At 45.2% G+C, this 16175-nt stretch overlaps 1 protein-coding gene across 3 annotated transcripts in view; it reads left to right on the top strand.

Annotated features, from left to right (window-relative positions):
* Trappc9 (trafficking protein particle complex 9) overlaps window positions 1-16175 on the top strand; it is a 466270-nt gene that overhangs the window by 122036 nt on the left and 328059 nt on the right. For all 3 annotated transcript variants that reach the window (XM_031345566.1, XM_031345557.1, XM_031345575.1), the window contains one exon: window positions 7092-7244. In XM_031345566.1, the coding sequence (XP_031201426.1) occupies window positions 7092-7244 (153 nt within the window). The remainder of the gene's footprint in view (window positions 1-7091; window positions 7245-16175) is intronic.

Raw genomic sequence — 16175 nt, 5'->3', positions numbered from 1 at the left:
GTACCACAACTTCTGTATCCACTCCTCTGTTGAGGGACATCTGGGTTGTTTCCAGGTTCTGGCTATTTGTCCTCTTCTTTAAGGTTAGCAGTAGCCATTCCTGTTCTCCTATATCCCAGTCGCAGATGAGCGGCTTGGTAAGGATTGGGGCTTTCATTGCTGTGGCCTCAGTTCTGAAGAGCTGGTGTGCAGTGACAATAAGTGTGAGCATGTGGGGTGGGCTATCCTGGGGACCATGAGTCATGCCGGCAGGACCCTGGAAACCCTCAGGAGGCAGGGCACAGGGAACATACACACCACTCACACTCCTGCACACCCTTTGCCTTGGTCGCACCACCACACTTGCTTCCCTGGGGCCAACCCTTGCAGGAGCCTGCCTGCAGCCCCTTGGTCTGCTTTGGTCTGTCTCTGATGCAGGAAGGTAGCAGGGAGTCCATTTACATCATTGCCTCCTGTCATTAGCCTTTTGTTCTCTCTCTCTCTCTCTCTCCTACACCTGGCTCTCCTGTCCTGAGATGTTCATTACAAGCCCCATGAAAAAGGTCTTTTGCTTCTTGGGTGTGTGGTGAGGGTCAGTGATGTAAGGGCCATGTAACCTTTCTTGGGCCTAGACCATCTTTTGGGTTTTAATGGGTCGAGGGTCCTTGTTCACAGGTTCCTACCATACAGATGTAGCATAGCCACCTTGTTTGAAAACAAGGGTTATCTGAGTATACCCTTCTGATCCTGACTCACTTGTCACAGAATCTTTCTAGGTTGTGGAAGGCGTAAACTACTGTCTTTGCTTAATGTACCACGGAGTTCATTGTGATGAAGACAAAATCAGGAAAATGTATTAAGAATGCTCATAATACATATATATACAAGTTGATGTAGACCAGGGTTGTGGCTCCATAGCTTTGATCCCCAGTAACACAAACCATAGAATAAAACAAAACAAAACAAAACAAAACAGGGGTGAGCATAGCAAATGAATACACATCCTAGCCAGCTTTTCTCTTTTTCACTTTAAAATTCATTTTTTAGTGTGTATATGTGTGTGTGTGTGTGTGTGTGTGTGTGTGTGTGTGTGTGTACACCTGCAAATGTGTGGATGGCTATGTAGTGTATTGGTACCTATGGAGGCCAGAAGGGAGGACCAAGTCCCCTGGAGCTGGAGTCAGAGGCTGTTGTAAGTAACCTGATACTGGTCCTGGTAGTTAAACCCTCATCCTCTGTCAAAAGCAACAAGTGCTCTTGATCACTGAGCCTGTCTACAGGTCCCATTTTTTTTTTCAATTAAAAAAAATCTTGTTTTTATGCATGTATAATATATATATGTATGTATTTATGGCATATGTGTGTATGGGTATGTGTTCATGTGGGCACAGGTGTGGAGGTCAGAGGACAACCTCAAGGGTTGGTCCTAACCTTCCTTATGCTCCTACATTGTTTGCTGTTGTATACACTGTGCTGGCTGGCCTGTGAGCTTCTAAGGATTCTCCTATATCGGCCTCCCACCGCTCTGCAAGAGCACCAGGGTTACATGCCCACATGCCACCGTGCCCCACAGACTGCCGTGCCTTCTTTCCATGGGTTCTGCAGATGTGGACTGAGGTCCACATGCTTTGTGGCATGTGTTTTACACACAGCATCATCTTCCCAGGACAGTTTTTTCACTCTTTGAATTTAATTTTTTTTTTAAACAGCTCAATTTATTTATTTTTTATTGCCAAGTTTTATAACAAATTATTTAAAAGTAGAGACCAGTTTCTAGTTCCTATGTAATTGCTCAAGCACCCAAGTCAAATATGTGAAAAATACCTGCTAATGTTCAACATTATTTTAATATATTTGCTCTATGATACAAAGCGTAAATAGTATATCAAATTGTATCAAGCAACATATGTTTGTAATTCAGAAGTAGTTACTAAGACAGTCAAAAGGCAGAATTTAGTTTAAATTCAGGGATGATCCACGTTTGTCACTTAGACTCTTGGCCAAAATCGAAAACCCAGAAGCCTGATTCAGCAAATACTTACTTTTAACATTAATGAAACTTAGTGTATGATTTTTGAGAAATATCTTTCAGAGACATCTCCACTGGCCACATGCATCTCCTGACATCACATCTGATGCTTTTAATCATAAATATGAAGGTAGCCTAGTTTCCTGTAATGTTTTAAACAGTAAAAAATTAAAAAAATTAAAAAAAAAAAAAGCCGGGCAGTGGTGGCGCACACCTTTAATCCCAGCACTTGAGTTTAAGGCCAACCTGGTCTACAGAGTAAGATCCAGGACAGCCAGGGCTACACAGAGAAACCTTGTCTCAAAAAACAAAACCAAAACCAAAAGTTAATAAAATTATCAGTTCACTTATTCTTGAGCCAAAAGTGCTTCTACTTAATTTCACCCTTCCCAAGCTTTGAAGCTCTGCTGTGTTGATTTGTGTTGACTAATCATCCGTGTATAATTCCTGTGACACTTAGGAAACAGCACAGGTACACATTGATGGCACCTCCAAGCAGAGTGGAACTGGACAGTCCCTTCCACTCTCTCATCACTTAACTTGGACTGCTCAGCCGTGCTGTCCGGTGACCCCTGACATGCGTTAATTTACACGTGTAAGGACATCTGCCTACGTGAGTTTAAAAGTTGACCTTCGCAAAAGAAATTAAAAAAAATTACATCCAACAGATTACTTTTTAAAAAACAAAACTTACATCTGTCACTTCTGTCATGCTGCAGTATATATGCATGCTGAGAGTCCAATGTTTTACCAGAAAGTGGCGTCTCTGTTGGGCCTTGGTGGATGAGATGCTGTGCTCTTTGTTGGCTTAGAATGTGGGAAGTCAGCGCATGGTCTGCCAGGTCTAATAACTCACACAAGGGTTTGTCAAGCTGACCTCAAAAAAACCATTGCGTGTGCCACACTTGAAGAAGGTAGGTGTCTATGCAGGCTTTCTGGCTCGAGCTCTTTTTCCTAAGATGGTGGTCCTTCCTCCTTGTCTTTAGAAAGTAAATTTCTAGCATGGTGAAGTTGAATACTTGTAGGTGTGTAAGACCACGTGGAGCCTTGAAACAGTAGCAGTAGGAAGTAGAGAAGAACGGCTCCTCCGCTAGGGAGTGGAGCAGGTTCCTGTCCACACGGAACCTGGGGCCAGAGCAGTCACAGGACCCGGGGGTCCAGTCATGAGCTGGCAATGCACCATACAGACGTCAGTCACCCCGCTGATTTCCTGTCTTTTGGGCCCAGCCTGCTTCTGACTCGTTATGCTATTTTTATATAATTACTGTTTTTAACATTACGGCCTTGCAGGGTGAGGTTTTTAAAAAAATCAATACTGTAGACTGGTTTCTGCTTTGTGTCGTCAGAGAGCCCAGTGTCATGGGAAGTGAGGAGGGCCCAGCGTGTTTGCTACTTGGGGGTAGATGTGTTGCTGAGAGCAGGCTACCGTGGCTCAGTGTGAGCACACGGGAAGTCTCCAAGGTCAGACTAGCTTTAGTGGACATTATAGCCTGCAGAGGCTCACCTGCTTGGGTTTAAAGTGGCCTTGCCGGGTAGGGGCTGGTTCACTGCAGCTCCTTCCTTGCTTTGGTGGCAGCCTTCGCTCACATCTGAGATGGTTCTCTGCTACTCTTCTGCTTGTGGTGACACACAGGAGGCAGCAGGCACAGCTGTGCACAGCCCTGACACTGTCAAGTGCTCAGGAAACAGGAGTGTTTCCTGTAGGCTGCTGCTGCTGCCACCGCTGCTGCTGTCACTGTTATCTTATGAAACACCGTGCTTGCTGCCTTCCTGAGCATCTCTTAGCCCAGCACTCAGTTGTTGTCATCATTTTATGGTGCTAAGGATCAAACTTAGGCCCTTAACCATGCTAAGCATGCGTTCTCTCACCGAGCTACATGCATCTCTGTTCATTCTGCTTCATCTTCTTTACTGTCTTTTTCTTTTGTGTGTGTGTGTCTATGTGTGTGTTGCTAGGTGTTGGACCCAGGACCTTGTGTTTGCTAGGCAAGTGCTCTAACCCCATGCTATATTCCAACGCCTTCATTCTTTTTTTTTTTTTTTTTTTTTTTTTTGAGACAGGGTTTCTCTGTGTAGCCCTGGCTGTCCCAGAACTCACTCTGTAGACCAGGTTGGCCTCGAACTCAGAAATCCGCCTGCCTTTGCCTCCCAAGTGCTGGGATTAAAGGCATGCGCCACCACCACCTGGCACCTTCATTCTTGATTATTATTTTTGAGACATGGTCTTTTTCTGTTATCCAGGCTAGCCTAGAACTCATGATATAGCCCAGGCTAGCCTTATTTGGCAATCCTCCTGCTCTCAGCCTTCTTTGCCCGGGGTGGGGTGTCGTAGTGTGAACCACTATACCTGGCTAACACTTTTGCTTTATTTTAGCACAGAGGACCTTTTTTTTTTTTTTTTTTTTTTTTTTTTTGATTTACCTTCAGACCTGTATTTTGTTCTTGTTTTTTTCTGGTTTACATATGGTCTTTATCTGGTGCCCACTGTTTTTTAAACACTGTGCTTTAGGGAACAGGTTGGCAGCAAGTTGGGGTCCCCAGGGAGCTCGGAGTGTGGCAGCACACTGAACTGTGAGCAGGCACAACATGTCCACAAAAGCAGGGGTCAGGACAGAGGCCATAGGGAAACCTTACTCTTGCATTCTCTGCTGCCTCGGCTGGGTACCTGTCTGTTCTCTGTTCACTAGTTCTCTTTACCCAGCTCCTCCACAAACCTGTGTCAAGCAGTGTCTCCCCACCTTGGCTCATGCTGGTCGGGGGGTGGGGTGGGGGGAGGAGGGGCATGTGAGTCTGACCTGTCGTCTGTGAACATATCTATGCGCTTAGAATCTTGCTGACCCCCGATGCCTTCCTTGATCTGCAGCTCTGGCCTTCATTTCTAGGTACAGTGCACATTACTTTTTGCTGAGGACTTTGCCAACCTCTTACAGAAGGACTGGCCATGTCCATACCTGACAGCTTACACCTACCTTGCTTGATCTTGTGTTCTTCAACAGTCAGACATTTATTTACATTATATGCGAGTTGCTGCCAGCACATGAATAATGCATGAGTCCTGTCCTCAGGAGCTCACAGTTCAGTGTGGGAGTCAGGCATGTGTTCACTGAGCTCTGGCTGAATACCCTGTGTTGTTTTAGCTCCGTGTGACTGGCCACAGAGAATGGACCTGCAGCTGTGCTTGCTCAGAAGATGTCAAAACTCACAAATGACTAAAAGAGGTTCAGCCCAGTGCCCACTTGCACACGAACGGGGTGGCGGTGTTGTTTTGTCTAGTTTGGCATCTTACTAGCAAATTCTGGGATCGTGCTGGAGAAGTCTGCAATACAAGCTGATCTCTAGACAGGGTGACACGCCTCACAAACTGTGTGCTTGGCTCACTGGGGGTGCAGATCGAAAGAGGATGAGATGGGCGGGTGGGGGGTGAGTAGGGGTGGGGTGCAGAAGTTGGGGTTGGAGAAGTTTTTATAAGGTCATGTGCATGCTTGGTGTGTTGTGTCTCTGCCAGGAACTGAAATGAGGAAACAAGCCCATCGCTTAAGGCTGAAGTAGGCATTTCACAGGCCTCGTGCAGGCTTCAGCAAGTGGACATAGGGAGGAGCCTGTAGCGCAGCTGCTTGTGGGAGCCTGGCTATCCCCATTTGTATTGCCTGAAGTATGAAAGTTAGCAGGGAACCTATTCAGACAGGAACTGTGTGGATTTGGTCACATGGTCTATGGTCTCCTGTTCATGGATGCACCTGCCCAGCTTGTACGGGCTGTATCCTCAGACAGCGCCCAGCCAAGGTTTCCTGGGACCTTCATAGTTCATTTAAATACAACTGTGGTGTCAGAGGAAACCCTTTTAAGAAACAGAAAGCCACCCAAGCAAGCAGACAAGAAGAGTACCATGTTCATGCTTTTCCGAGGCATTCCCTCTGCTCTGTTAGTTATGTATCTTATTGAGAGGAGAGGTGGTTGGGAGAGAGCAAATCTGGGACTCTGAGAGTATAGTAAGTTTTATTTTAGTTATAGGTAGCTGATTAATTCAGCAGACAGTTATCAAACCTGTTTGGTGTACAGCAGGAGCAGAAATTCTTCAGAATGCTTCATATTGAGAGGAAGCTGGCTTGTCATCTGGAGCAATTTAGGAACCCGACTGGTTTTGTCCAACCCTGCCCTCTCCCCCCCCCCCCCCCCCCCCAATCAGGCCTTTATTCTTTCCAGAGCAGAGGCCACATCTTCCTTACCTCTGTGTCCCCAGAGCCTAGGCTATCCATTTCTGTGTGCTGACAGTTTGTTGGCTGAGTGGGACGGGTGTAGTGGCTTGGAGCTCCTTTATGTCCCACACTGAAGCGCTTCCCAAGTTTTAGGCCACTGTACTGAGATGTTACATAGCCCCGTTTTACCTCGTAAAATTCAACCCTGGCCCCATCTACTGACAAACCCTCTTGGAAGTGACAGAGGAAGTGTGACTGTACTCATTCAAAGAGCTGAGGGGGACAGTGTTAGGGTTCAAGTTTAGGGATATGATCCCAGAGTTCCCATGCTTGACTGAGTATTGATTTTTGTTCCACTTTCTTTTCTCAAGTTATATATATATGTGTGTGTGTGTGTGTGTGTGTATGTGTGTATATATATAAAACATATACACATATATACACACACACACATATACATACACATACACACATACATATACATACCCATACACACACACACAACTTCTATGAGGTTCTCCTAGGGGATTCTCTGAATTTCAGTTTTAATGCTGGTTATGTTCATGTCTCAGGTAAGGGGAGAGGCTATAGTATAGTGGAAACGGTATTGTCCTTTCCTGGTATTGCTCTGAGCTTTCTTCTTGCCTATCTCCCCCCTCCCTCTTTCCCCTCCCTCCCTCCCTCCCTCCCTCCCATGTTTCTTTCTGTTTGAGACCAGGTATCATGTAGCTTAGCAGCACCTCATGGTCTCCTAGTTCTGGAAGGCCTTGGCTCTTTGGTCATCTGCTATGCAGGGCTGACTTTTCCTTTGCCTTTGTTTCTCTGGGGACAGGTAAGCCTCAGGCCGCCAGGAGCACATCCTCCTCACTTCTGTGTTCTCATTGCAGAGAAGTTGTATGGTGACTTCTTGAGCTGGAAACTGGAAGAAACGCTGGCCCAGTTCCCCCTGCAGCCCGGGAAGGTGGCTACTTTCACCATCAACATCAAGGCAAAGCTGGACTTCTCTTGCCAGGAGAATCTCCTCCAGGACCTGAGTGACGGTGAGCCTGCCCTCCCCTCAGTCATTTGCTTGCCAGTCATTAGCTCCAGCTGCCTGGACTTGTGGCCACACTGTTAGGGAGTTACTGTGTGTAACTGAAGTAATGAGAGTGTATTTCAGCTAAATGGTTTCTTAAAGCGCCCCATTGACTGTTTTGTTGTCATTTGCAGGGAGGTCACCTGAAAAGTGTGGAATGTAAGAATTGCAGTTTTCAGTGTAACTGCAGCTGTGATAAAGTGTTCCCTCAGAGTCTGTGGGTTGTCTAACAGTCTGGGACAGTGGGAATTCCTCACAGCATGAACTCAGACTGACTAGGCATGCTAGTTCAGATTCCTTACACCAAGTTACGAAGCCTGGATCCAGACACTGGAGGCCTGGCTGGGTATATGAGTCAGCTCTGGCTACTGTTGCAGCGATCCTAGATGACGTGGCTTACACCAGCCCCTTAGTCCTTACGGACCTGAGGCCTGAGGTCAGGGTTTCAGGCTCTTTTCCTGGTCCACAGATGGCCATCTTCTGGCTGTGACCACACGTAGTAGAGAGAGTATCTCTCTCATGCTCCTTCCCTCTCTATAAAAAGTCTGCTCTGGCTTTATGACATCACTTACCCACTACTGCCTGCTCATAGCATATCTTTAATACAGTTGCTTTGGGTAGTAGGGCTTCAGCATGGGAATTTTGAAAGAAGGCACAGATATTCAGTCCACAACATGACTGTTACTAGAGATGGTGGACTCTGTCCCCAGAATGTGGATGGCTGCCTGAAGTCTGTGTCTGCAGCTCCTAACTCATGAGTGATCACAGTCCGATATCTAGGGCCTCAAGGAATCGGAACTGTAAGATTTCTCATTCTTACAGGAATTAGGGGTTGGGACCCTGAAGATGTGGGATGTAATGCAACTCAGATACAGCTTGCTTTAGTTGGGGGGCCCTGTAGGTGAAGCCAAAGGCGTAAGCCCCAAAGTCCCAAGGGTACAGTAGTGGGTACAGTGATCCAGAGCCTAGGCATCTTTTGTCTCTGTCTCTCTGGAAATGAACCTTCCACCCCTCTGTGTATGTTGTATATATGCTTGTATATGCACATGTGTATATCTGCACACACGTGCACATACATACAAGTACAGACATATGCACATACAAGACCAGAGCAGGACTTCAGGTGACCTCTTTCACTCTCTACCTTGGTCTCCTGTGAAAGAGTCTGTCATTGGAGCTGAAGGTTGTCATATTAGCTAACCTGGCTAGTCATGGAGCCTTTGGAATCCACCTGCCTCTGTCTTCAGTGCTAGAACTAAAGCTTTAATGATGTGGGTGCTGGGATTGGGACTCAGGTTGTCATGCTTATACTGCAAGACTCTCACCCACTGAGCCATCGCCTCAGCCCTGGGACTGTGTTTTGAGGTCAGTCTCTTCCAGCATCTCTGCATATTAATGCTCTTGTGTTGGATGAGAGCAAGCAGAAGATGAGTTAAGGGTTTTACTCTTCTGTCATGGGAAATTACCTACATATCTTGCCCTCTGTGAGTAGTCTCCAGCTTCCTGACCTCAGCCCGTGACTACCTATTCAGCCCGCTTCTGCAGGGCCTCTGCAGCTATACTGCCTTACCCAATGGCCCTGCTCCCAGCTTTGCGTGACCTGCATTGTAGTCTCCTTGCAGGCTGAGCATCTCCTTGCAGCAAGGCCTACCTTACTGCATCTGCGCAGGCAGGACAATCCTCACTCTTCTGCTCTCACTCCTTACCCTGTCTGTCACTCACTCATCGTCTGTCTCTTGCTTTGGAATAGGAACAAAGAGCCGGGCAGTGGTGGTGCACACCTTTAATCCCAGCACTTGGGAGGCAGAGGCAGGCAGATTTCTGAGTTCGAGGCCAGCCTGGTCTACAGAGTGAGTTCCAGGACAGCCAGGGCTACACAGAGAAACCCTGTCTCGAAAATAAAATAAAATAAAATAAAATAATAGAAACAAAGGCCTTAACTTCTTCAGCCTTGCATCTCAGCTGTGAAGGGGTCAAGGGTGTATGTGTGGATGACATATCTTTTTCCCCTACCTCTCCCCTCATTGTGGGGTTCCAGGTTGTACTCATGTTCATTCTTGTGAAGACTATCCTCCCCCCCACCCCCAGGACATCTTTAAGGAATTGTTGGTGATCTTAAGTCCATGTGTGAAGGATATAGAAACTAGCTGCCTTTTGGTTTTGTTTGAACAGTTGCTGTGTAAAAATTTACCTTGTTATTCTGTCTTGGCTCAGGTCACCTTAACAAAATACCTTAGACAGCATTCACCGTAGACATTTTTTATAGTTGGGGGGCCAGGAAATACATGTCAAGGTTCCAGAAGATTTGGTCCCTGGTGAGGGTTTTCTTCCTGCACTGCAGACATTTATCTTCTTGATGAGTCTTGTAGAACTGGAGATGAGAACCGTGCTGTACCTCATGCTGTGAGGCCACTGCCTCCACCCTGTGTCCCATAGTCTCCCAGTAAGCAGTCAGGACTTTGGCTGCGAGTTGAGTCTATCATTCCCTTCCTGAAGTTTACACCCCAGGGCTGAAATGCCATCTCTGAAGCTCTGTAATAGTCTCTTTACATTACTAGTGAGGACGGGAAAATGAATATTGGGTATGCTAGAAATGGAAAAAGCCCAGTGGATTTAACATAGCAAGATATGCAAATATCAGATATCACATAGGGGAACAGGAGAACCCGCTTTGGGCTGGGGGTGTAGCTCAGTGCAGAATACTTGTCCAGAGGACACAGAGCCATGGGCTTGATTCCTAGAACCACTACTTAAGCCAAATCTGACAGACTGGCCTTTTCTTTCTTTTTGTCTGTTTGTAAGACAGGTTACTTATAGTCAACTTTTTCTCCCCCAAGGGGAGGCATTTGGCAGAGTGAATGTTACTTAGTACTGAAACTCCATTCAGATCCCTACTGCTGGTATATTTTCTCGGATGTGGTCCCTGGAATGTATCCAGGCAATGTCTTCTACCTGAAGTTTGCATGGGAGACTCACAGTAAGGCACTGGAGTGGCCCTCTGCCACTGTCCACTGGTGTCAGCTCACCACTTAGGAGGAGGGAGGCCTCTTGGTGGAAACTTTGGCTCCTTGTGTTTTGCTGGTTTTCTGAATTTGCTTGGTCCACAAACCATTCTTGTTTACCATAGGCTAAGGTAGGGTGGGATTTATCATCTGGGAAAACTGCTTTGATCTCATAAAATAGAATTAAATCAACACTAGAATTATGGTTTCCTAGGGGTTTATAAATGTGGGCTGACTTAATACCTGGTTGGTTAGATATAGCAACATGGTTATTAATGAGGGCACATCTTTTGCTGATACTCGTCAATGGCTGTGCAGGGTGTTTACACAGCAATCATAGAACAAGGCAGAGACCCTTACCCAGCAAGTGGGACACACAGCACTCTGTTGTGTTCTGAGAAGTTACCTGGGTACCATTCAGCCTCTGTTTGGAGACATCAATGAGCTTGTGGCAGAGATTTCTTTGTTGCCCATGGGAGCTGGGAGAGGAGTCCGTGTGGCTCCTAACTGGACTGTCTCAGAAACTCAGACCTGGGCTCAGCACATAAGCTGTGGCTACTGAGATTAGATGCAGCTTTGTGAGACGTTGTGCAGTTTGGTGCGGGCTACAGACAAATGGGAAAAGGCATAATAGCTATTAAACATGATCAGATCTATGTGTGAAGGCCGGGCTTTCCACTTTGTGATTGATTGTTGTTCTTATTTATTTGTTTTTTTGGGGGGCGGGGCTACTGGGGATTGAATATAGTATGGCCTTGTGTGTGTTTGGTAAGAGTTGCCTCATTGAGGAATATATCCCTAGTCAATGAAAAGAGTTCTCTTTTAAAATTTTGAGACAGGTTCTCACTAAGTTGCCTAGGCAGGCCTGCTTAGCTTTGTGATTCCCCTGCCTCAGCTACTCAAGTTACTGTGGTTACAGACCTGTGCTGTTGTGTTTGTTCCTGTTTAAAATTTTCAACAATTCTATAAGAAAGTTTTACTACAATTCCTGATTTTTGTAAAAGGAAACAGGAAAACTATTCTTTGTCAGCAGAGTTTGAAGAAATACAACAGTCAAAGGCTTTGTGTAATTCTTCATTGCATCCAAGTTCTGAGACAGTGGGGAAATTGGATGTGTACACATATTAGGCAATGCTGTTGTGTCACTGACAGGGGCATTGAAAGTGATAATGAAGCAACAGCAGGGTGAACCCCATCCTAGGAACACATTCAGAACTTCTACAGGGAGAGGCAATTATGCTTACACTTTCTTTGATATGGTTCAGGGCAGAAAAGATGCCGTGAATATGCATATAGAAAGTAAACACATCAGATTATTGAACACTAGTGCAATGGTTTAGTGAAGGGCCTATGGTTTGTTCTTCATTTCTGTCTTGTAGCTTTTTGGTAGGCTTGATATACAAACAAACAAACAAACAAACAAACAAACAAAAAACCCTACAGACTGAAAAACCAAAACCAAACGCGGGGAGGAAAAGTTGAGGCAAAGGACTGCTTTGATTATGTTTTGATTTTTTTCCTTTCTTTTTTTTTTCCCTTTTTTTATTAGATATTTTCTTTATTTACATTTCAAATGATATCCCCTTTCCCAGTTTCCCCTCCAAACAAAACAAAACAAACCTTTTACTTCCCCCCTCCCCTTTATGCTTTGATTTTTAAAGTGAATTCTCAGAGCCAGTACCTCCTGCGTCTGTGGATTCTGGAGCAGCATTTATCTTCCTCCAGGGTAGGAGAAGTCAACCTTTCAACTGAATGTGCTTCACAACAACCAGAAACTTCTGATTTCTCGGAATGTTATGCTTACAATGGAGTGGGTAGATGGTGATAAACTGTCATAGTTGTTGTTGTGTCTTTAGGTTGCCTAATAAAAGACCAAATAAATACAGGGAACCAAATGCCCTTAGGCAAAATGTGTAGCTAAAGCAAACAGCAGGGTCTCTTGGAGATGCCAAAACATGAGCAAGTGCATCAAAAGCACTGGCAGCTGAGAGGCCTCAGGATCACATAGAGGAAACAGGAACAGGGTGGCCGATGGGGACCGACCAGCTATCCCTGAATAGCCCGAGGCCATTCATTTGATCAGATCCAGAATAGCAACTAGAACATGTTATGTACAGGGCTCTCGTGTATTCCAGGAGCATATGAGTGCTAAGTTCTTCTAGAGTAAGAATGAGGGCCTGACTGAGTAGATGCTGTTGGAATTGATATGGGGTAGCATATAAAGGAACAGGAAGGCATAGCTACATTGTATAGCCACCATGCAGACTGTGAACTCTCATGGCCAGAACACCACAAAGCATAGGAAAAAAGTGTGTGTGTGTTTCAAAGTCAGGGCAGCTTGGAGCCATCTCTCCTAGTGGTCACTGCCAACCAGCTCAATAAAGATGGCCAATGGGAAGGATTGAGGTCAAGTCCTATGCAATGTGACAGAGGAATCCTAGAGAGCAGAACATGCCAGTAGATCTTTCAGTGTGCTGGGGTGCACAGTGAAGAAGATTTGTAAAGTCCTTTCAAATGAGTCAAAAGACACCAAGAGACAATGCAAGTCGTGGAGGAACATAATTCCAAATTAGAAAAGTCTCAGCATTGTGATGGAAAGAACGCAGAAGGAAACTCAAAGCTTAAGCATAGCTTTTGGTTTTGGGTGAGTGACAGCGACTCAGAAGACAAAGAGGAGGAAAACTGAAGAAGTATAAGAAGGGGATATGAGAGAAGACACAGAAGACCCAGCACAGGTGCACGCGCATCCCCTGTGCACATATCCTCGTGGCTTACCATGAGATGCAAGGCCAAAGCCTGTTAGCCAGATTTCAAGAAAACTTCCCCAAGTGAAAGTAAATCCTTGATTTCTTTATTGAACAGTACACTGTATGCATGAGAACACTGACCCAGGGAGCCCGAGACACACTAACACAATTACTAGACTTCAAGCCAAAATGCTAAGTGATTTATGAAATAATGGGAATCTGATTATCACTGGAGTTTTTGACAGGGGCAGAATCTGCCCAAACCCAATAGAACAACATGTTTTTAGATTCTCATGTAATGAAATGGAAGCTAGGATTTTCAGGTCCAGAGCCTTCAGTCTTAGCAATCAAGAGTCAAGGTCAATTGCCAGGATACAGGAAAGCATTATGCTATCAATATTTTCTTCTTGAAGCTTCTGAAGATTTGGAGGGGTGGCAAGTCATCTGGAGAGACAGGGTCACACAGTCAGCATCAAGCACCAAGATCCAGGAGGTGTTAGAAAGAAGAGTGTGCATGTCCTATGTCATGGGCATTGGCTTTAACAGTATGCTTACAATATGCTGGTTTAAAAAGTAGTGGGGGAAGAATATTGTGTGTTCAAGTACTTTTAAAGCTCATGCCAGTAATTATATCATTAAGGTTAACACTGGAATTAATAATTTTTAAGTGTATATTATTGTAAAGTAATGATTAATTTTTTTGGTATGTTTATATGTATGAGGGTACATGTGTGTGTACATGTCTGTACATGAGTATTTGTGCATGTTTGTATATGCTCATGTGAAGACCAGAGGATAATTTTGGGTATTATTCCTGAGGTGCCATCCACCTTTGCTTTAATTTTTTTGAGACAAGATCTCACTATGTGCCTTTTGTTGGCCCCAAACTTGAGAAAACCAGGTTGGCCTTGAACTCAGAGATCCACCCGCCTCTGTCTCCTGAGTGCTGGAATAAAGATGTGTACCACAGTACCTGGTTCATCCACACTTTTTTGAGGCAGAGTTTCTCACTGGCCTGAAATACCAAAAGGCTAGGGTAACTGGCCAATGAGATTACAAATGTATACGGTCTTAGCTAGGTTTCTATTCCTGTAATAAAACTCTGATTAAATCTGTCTTAGGCTGGAGAAACATAGGCTCAGCAGTTAAGGGCACTCGATGCTCTTTCAGTGGACCGAGGTTCAATTCCCAGCACCCACATGGTGGCTCACTACCATCAGTAACTCCACGTCTCGGGGATCTGATTACCTCTTCTGGCATCTATAGGCTCTAGGTATGCATGTGTTATACAAACATACAAGCAGGCAAATGCTCATACATATTAAAACAAAACCAAGCAACCAAGCAACCAACCAACAAAACAAAAGCAATCCCTGCCCAAAACAGTCTCAGAAAACATCTTGGGGAGAAAAGGGTTTGTTTCACCTCATAGAATACTGACCATCATTAGTGAAGTCAGGGCAGGAACTCAAGACAGGAACTTAGAGGCAGGAGCTGAAGCAGAGACCATGGAGGGATGCTTCTTACTGGCTTCAGCTTGCTTTTTCATACATTCCAGAACCACTGCCCAACGATGGTACAGCAAGAGTGAGCTGAGCCCTTCTTTATTACCCATTAGTCAAGAAAATGCCCCACAGGCTTGTCTACAGGCCAGTCTGATGGGAGCATGTTTTCAATTGAGGTGTCATTCTCCCAGATGACTTTAGCTTGTGTTAACATGACAGAAATCTAACTAAGATACTTGATTTGGCTTTTTACATGAGTTTTAGGGATTAAAGTCAGATACTAATACTTTTACAGTAATCACTCTACTGACAGAGCCCTTTCTCTAGCCCATGATTCTTTACACACACACACACACACACACACACACACACACACACACACTATACTCTTCTACAAGGAGACAAGAATGAAAGAGCTTTAAATGAAAGACAATGAAATGCCAGATCTGAAGATAAATGGCAACTGCATTATAGCATCTGTGGCTCTTGGTTAGGGAGTGGGGATATGAAGACAGACAGGCGCCCACTGTCAGGCCTGGGCTGACCTTGGGGAAGGAGGAGGTTATAGTTTACATAGGAGGCAAAACAAGCCTGTCTGCTAGCTGGCAGGATCTTACATATTTTTAATCAGGAAAAAGCAGAGAGAGAGACAGAGACAGAGAGAGACAGAGAGAAACAGAGAGACAGAGAGATACAGAGAGAGAGACAGAGACAGAGAGAGACAGACAGAGAGAGACAGAGACAGAGACAGAGAGAGACAGAGACAGAGAGACAGAGAGGGACAGAGAGACAGAGAGGGACAGAGAGGGACAGAGAGAGACAGAGAGGGACAGAGAGGGACAGAGAGAGACAGAGAGAGACAGAGAGGGACAGAGAGGGACAGAGAGAGAGGGTTCTGTTCTTGGTGCTGAGTATTTGCATCCTCAGAATCTACACATTTATTTCATGGCCTTTTCTCAGTTAGTGTGACAGTTCACAATAAAATATCTTTAAAAGAAGAAACAAGGTAGACATATCTGTCAAAATACTTCGCCTAGCAGTCTTCCATTCTTCCATGTCTGATCTGGTTGAAAAGTTATTTCTATCCTGGAGTTTTCCATAAGGTATCTTGAGGATCAAGTCAGGCTGCTCCATGCCTCTCTCTGTCTGAAGGACACATTAGTGAGCAAGGCGCTCTCAGAGGGATCGATACATTAGTGTTTTGATTTTATTGGGACTGATGCTGTGGGTGGAAACAGCCGTCTGGAGTTGCTAGGCCTGACAGCACAGTGGACACGTTCTCTGCTTTTGGTTCCTTCCTAATTAATTATTTAATTCTATTTCCCTTTTCTCTGTGCTTTTTGGCTCTTGGTTTTATAAAAGAAATGTCAGCCTTCCCCGCCGACAGTGTCTGTTGGACCCGATAATTAAACATGGCATTTCAGATTCAGTATGAGAAGGAGGGACTCTTCAGCCCCACGGACCAGGGAGCTGGCTAGAGATGGCATCTTGTCTAATCAGTTTGTTTTATAGAACAGGAAGCCGAGTCCCAGAAAGGTGGACAATCTGTCCAAGGCGTCACGAGGCAGCGCAGCGGCCCAATACACAGAAGTGTTTGGCCATGCCTCCTGCCTCTAGAGAGCAAACAAAACTGTTTCTAGAT

The sequence above is a fragment of the Mastomys coucha genome, unplaced genomic scaffold (assembly GCF_008632895.1).
Source record: "Mastomys coucha isolate ucsf_1 unplaced genomic scaffold, UCSF_Mcou_1 pScaffold11, whole genome shotgun sequence".
NCBI classification, from domain to species: Eukaryota; Metazoa; Chordata; class Mammalia; order Rodentia; family Muridae; genus Mastomys; species Mastomys coucha.
This window is presented reverse-complemented; position numbering and strand designations above follow the sequence as displayed.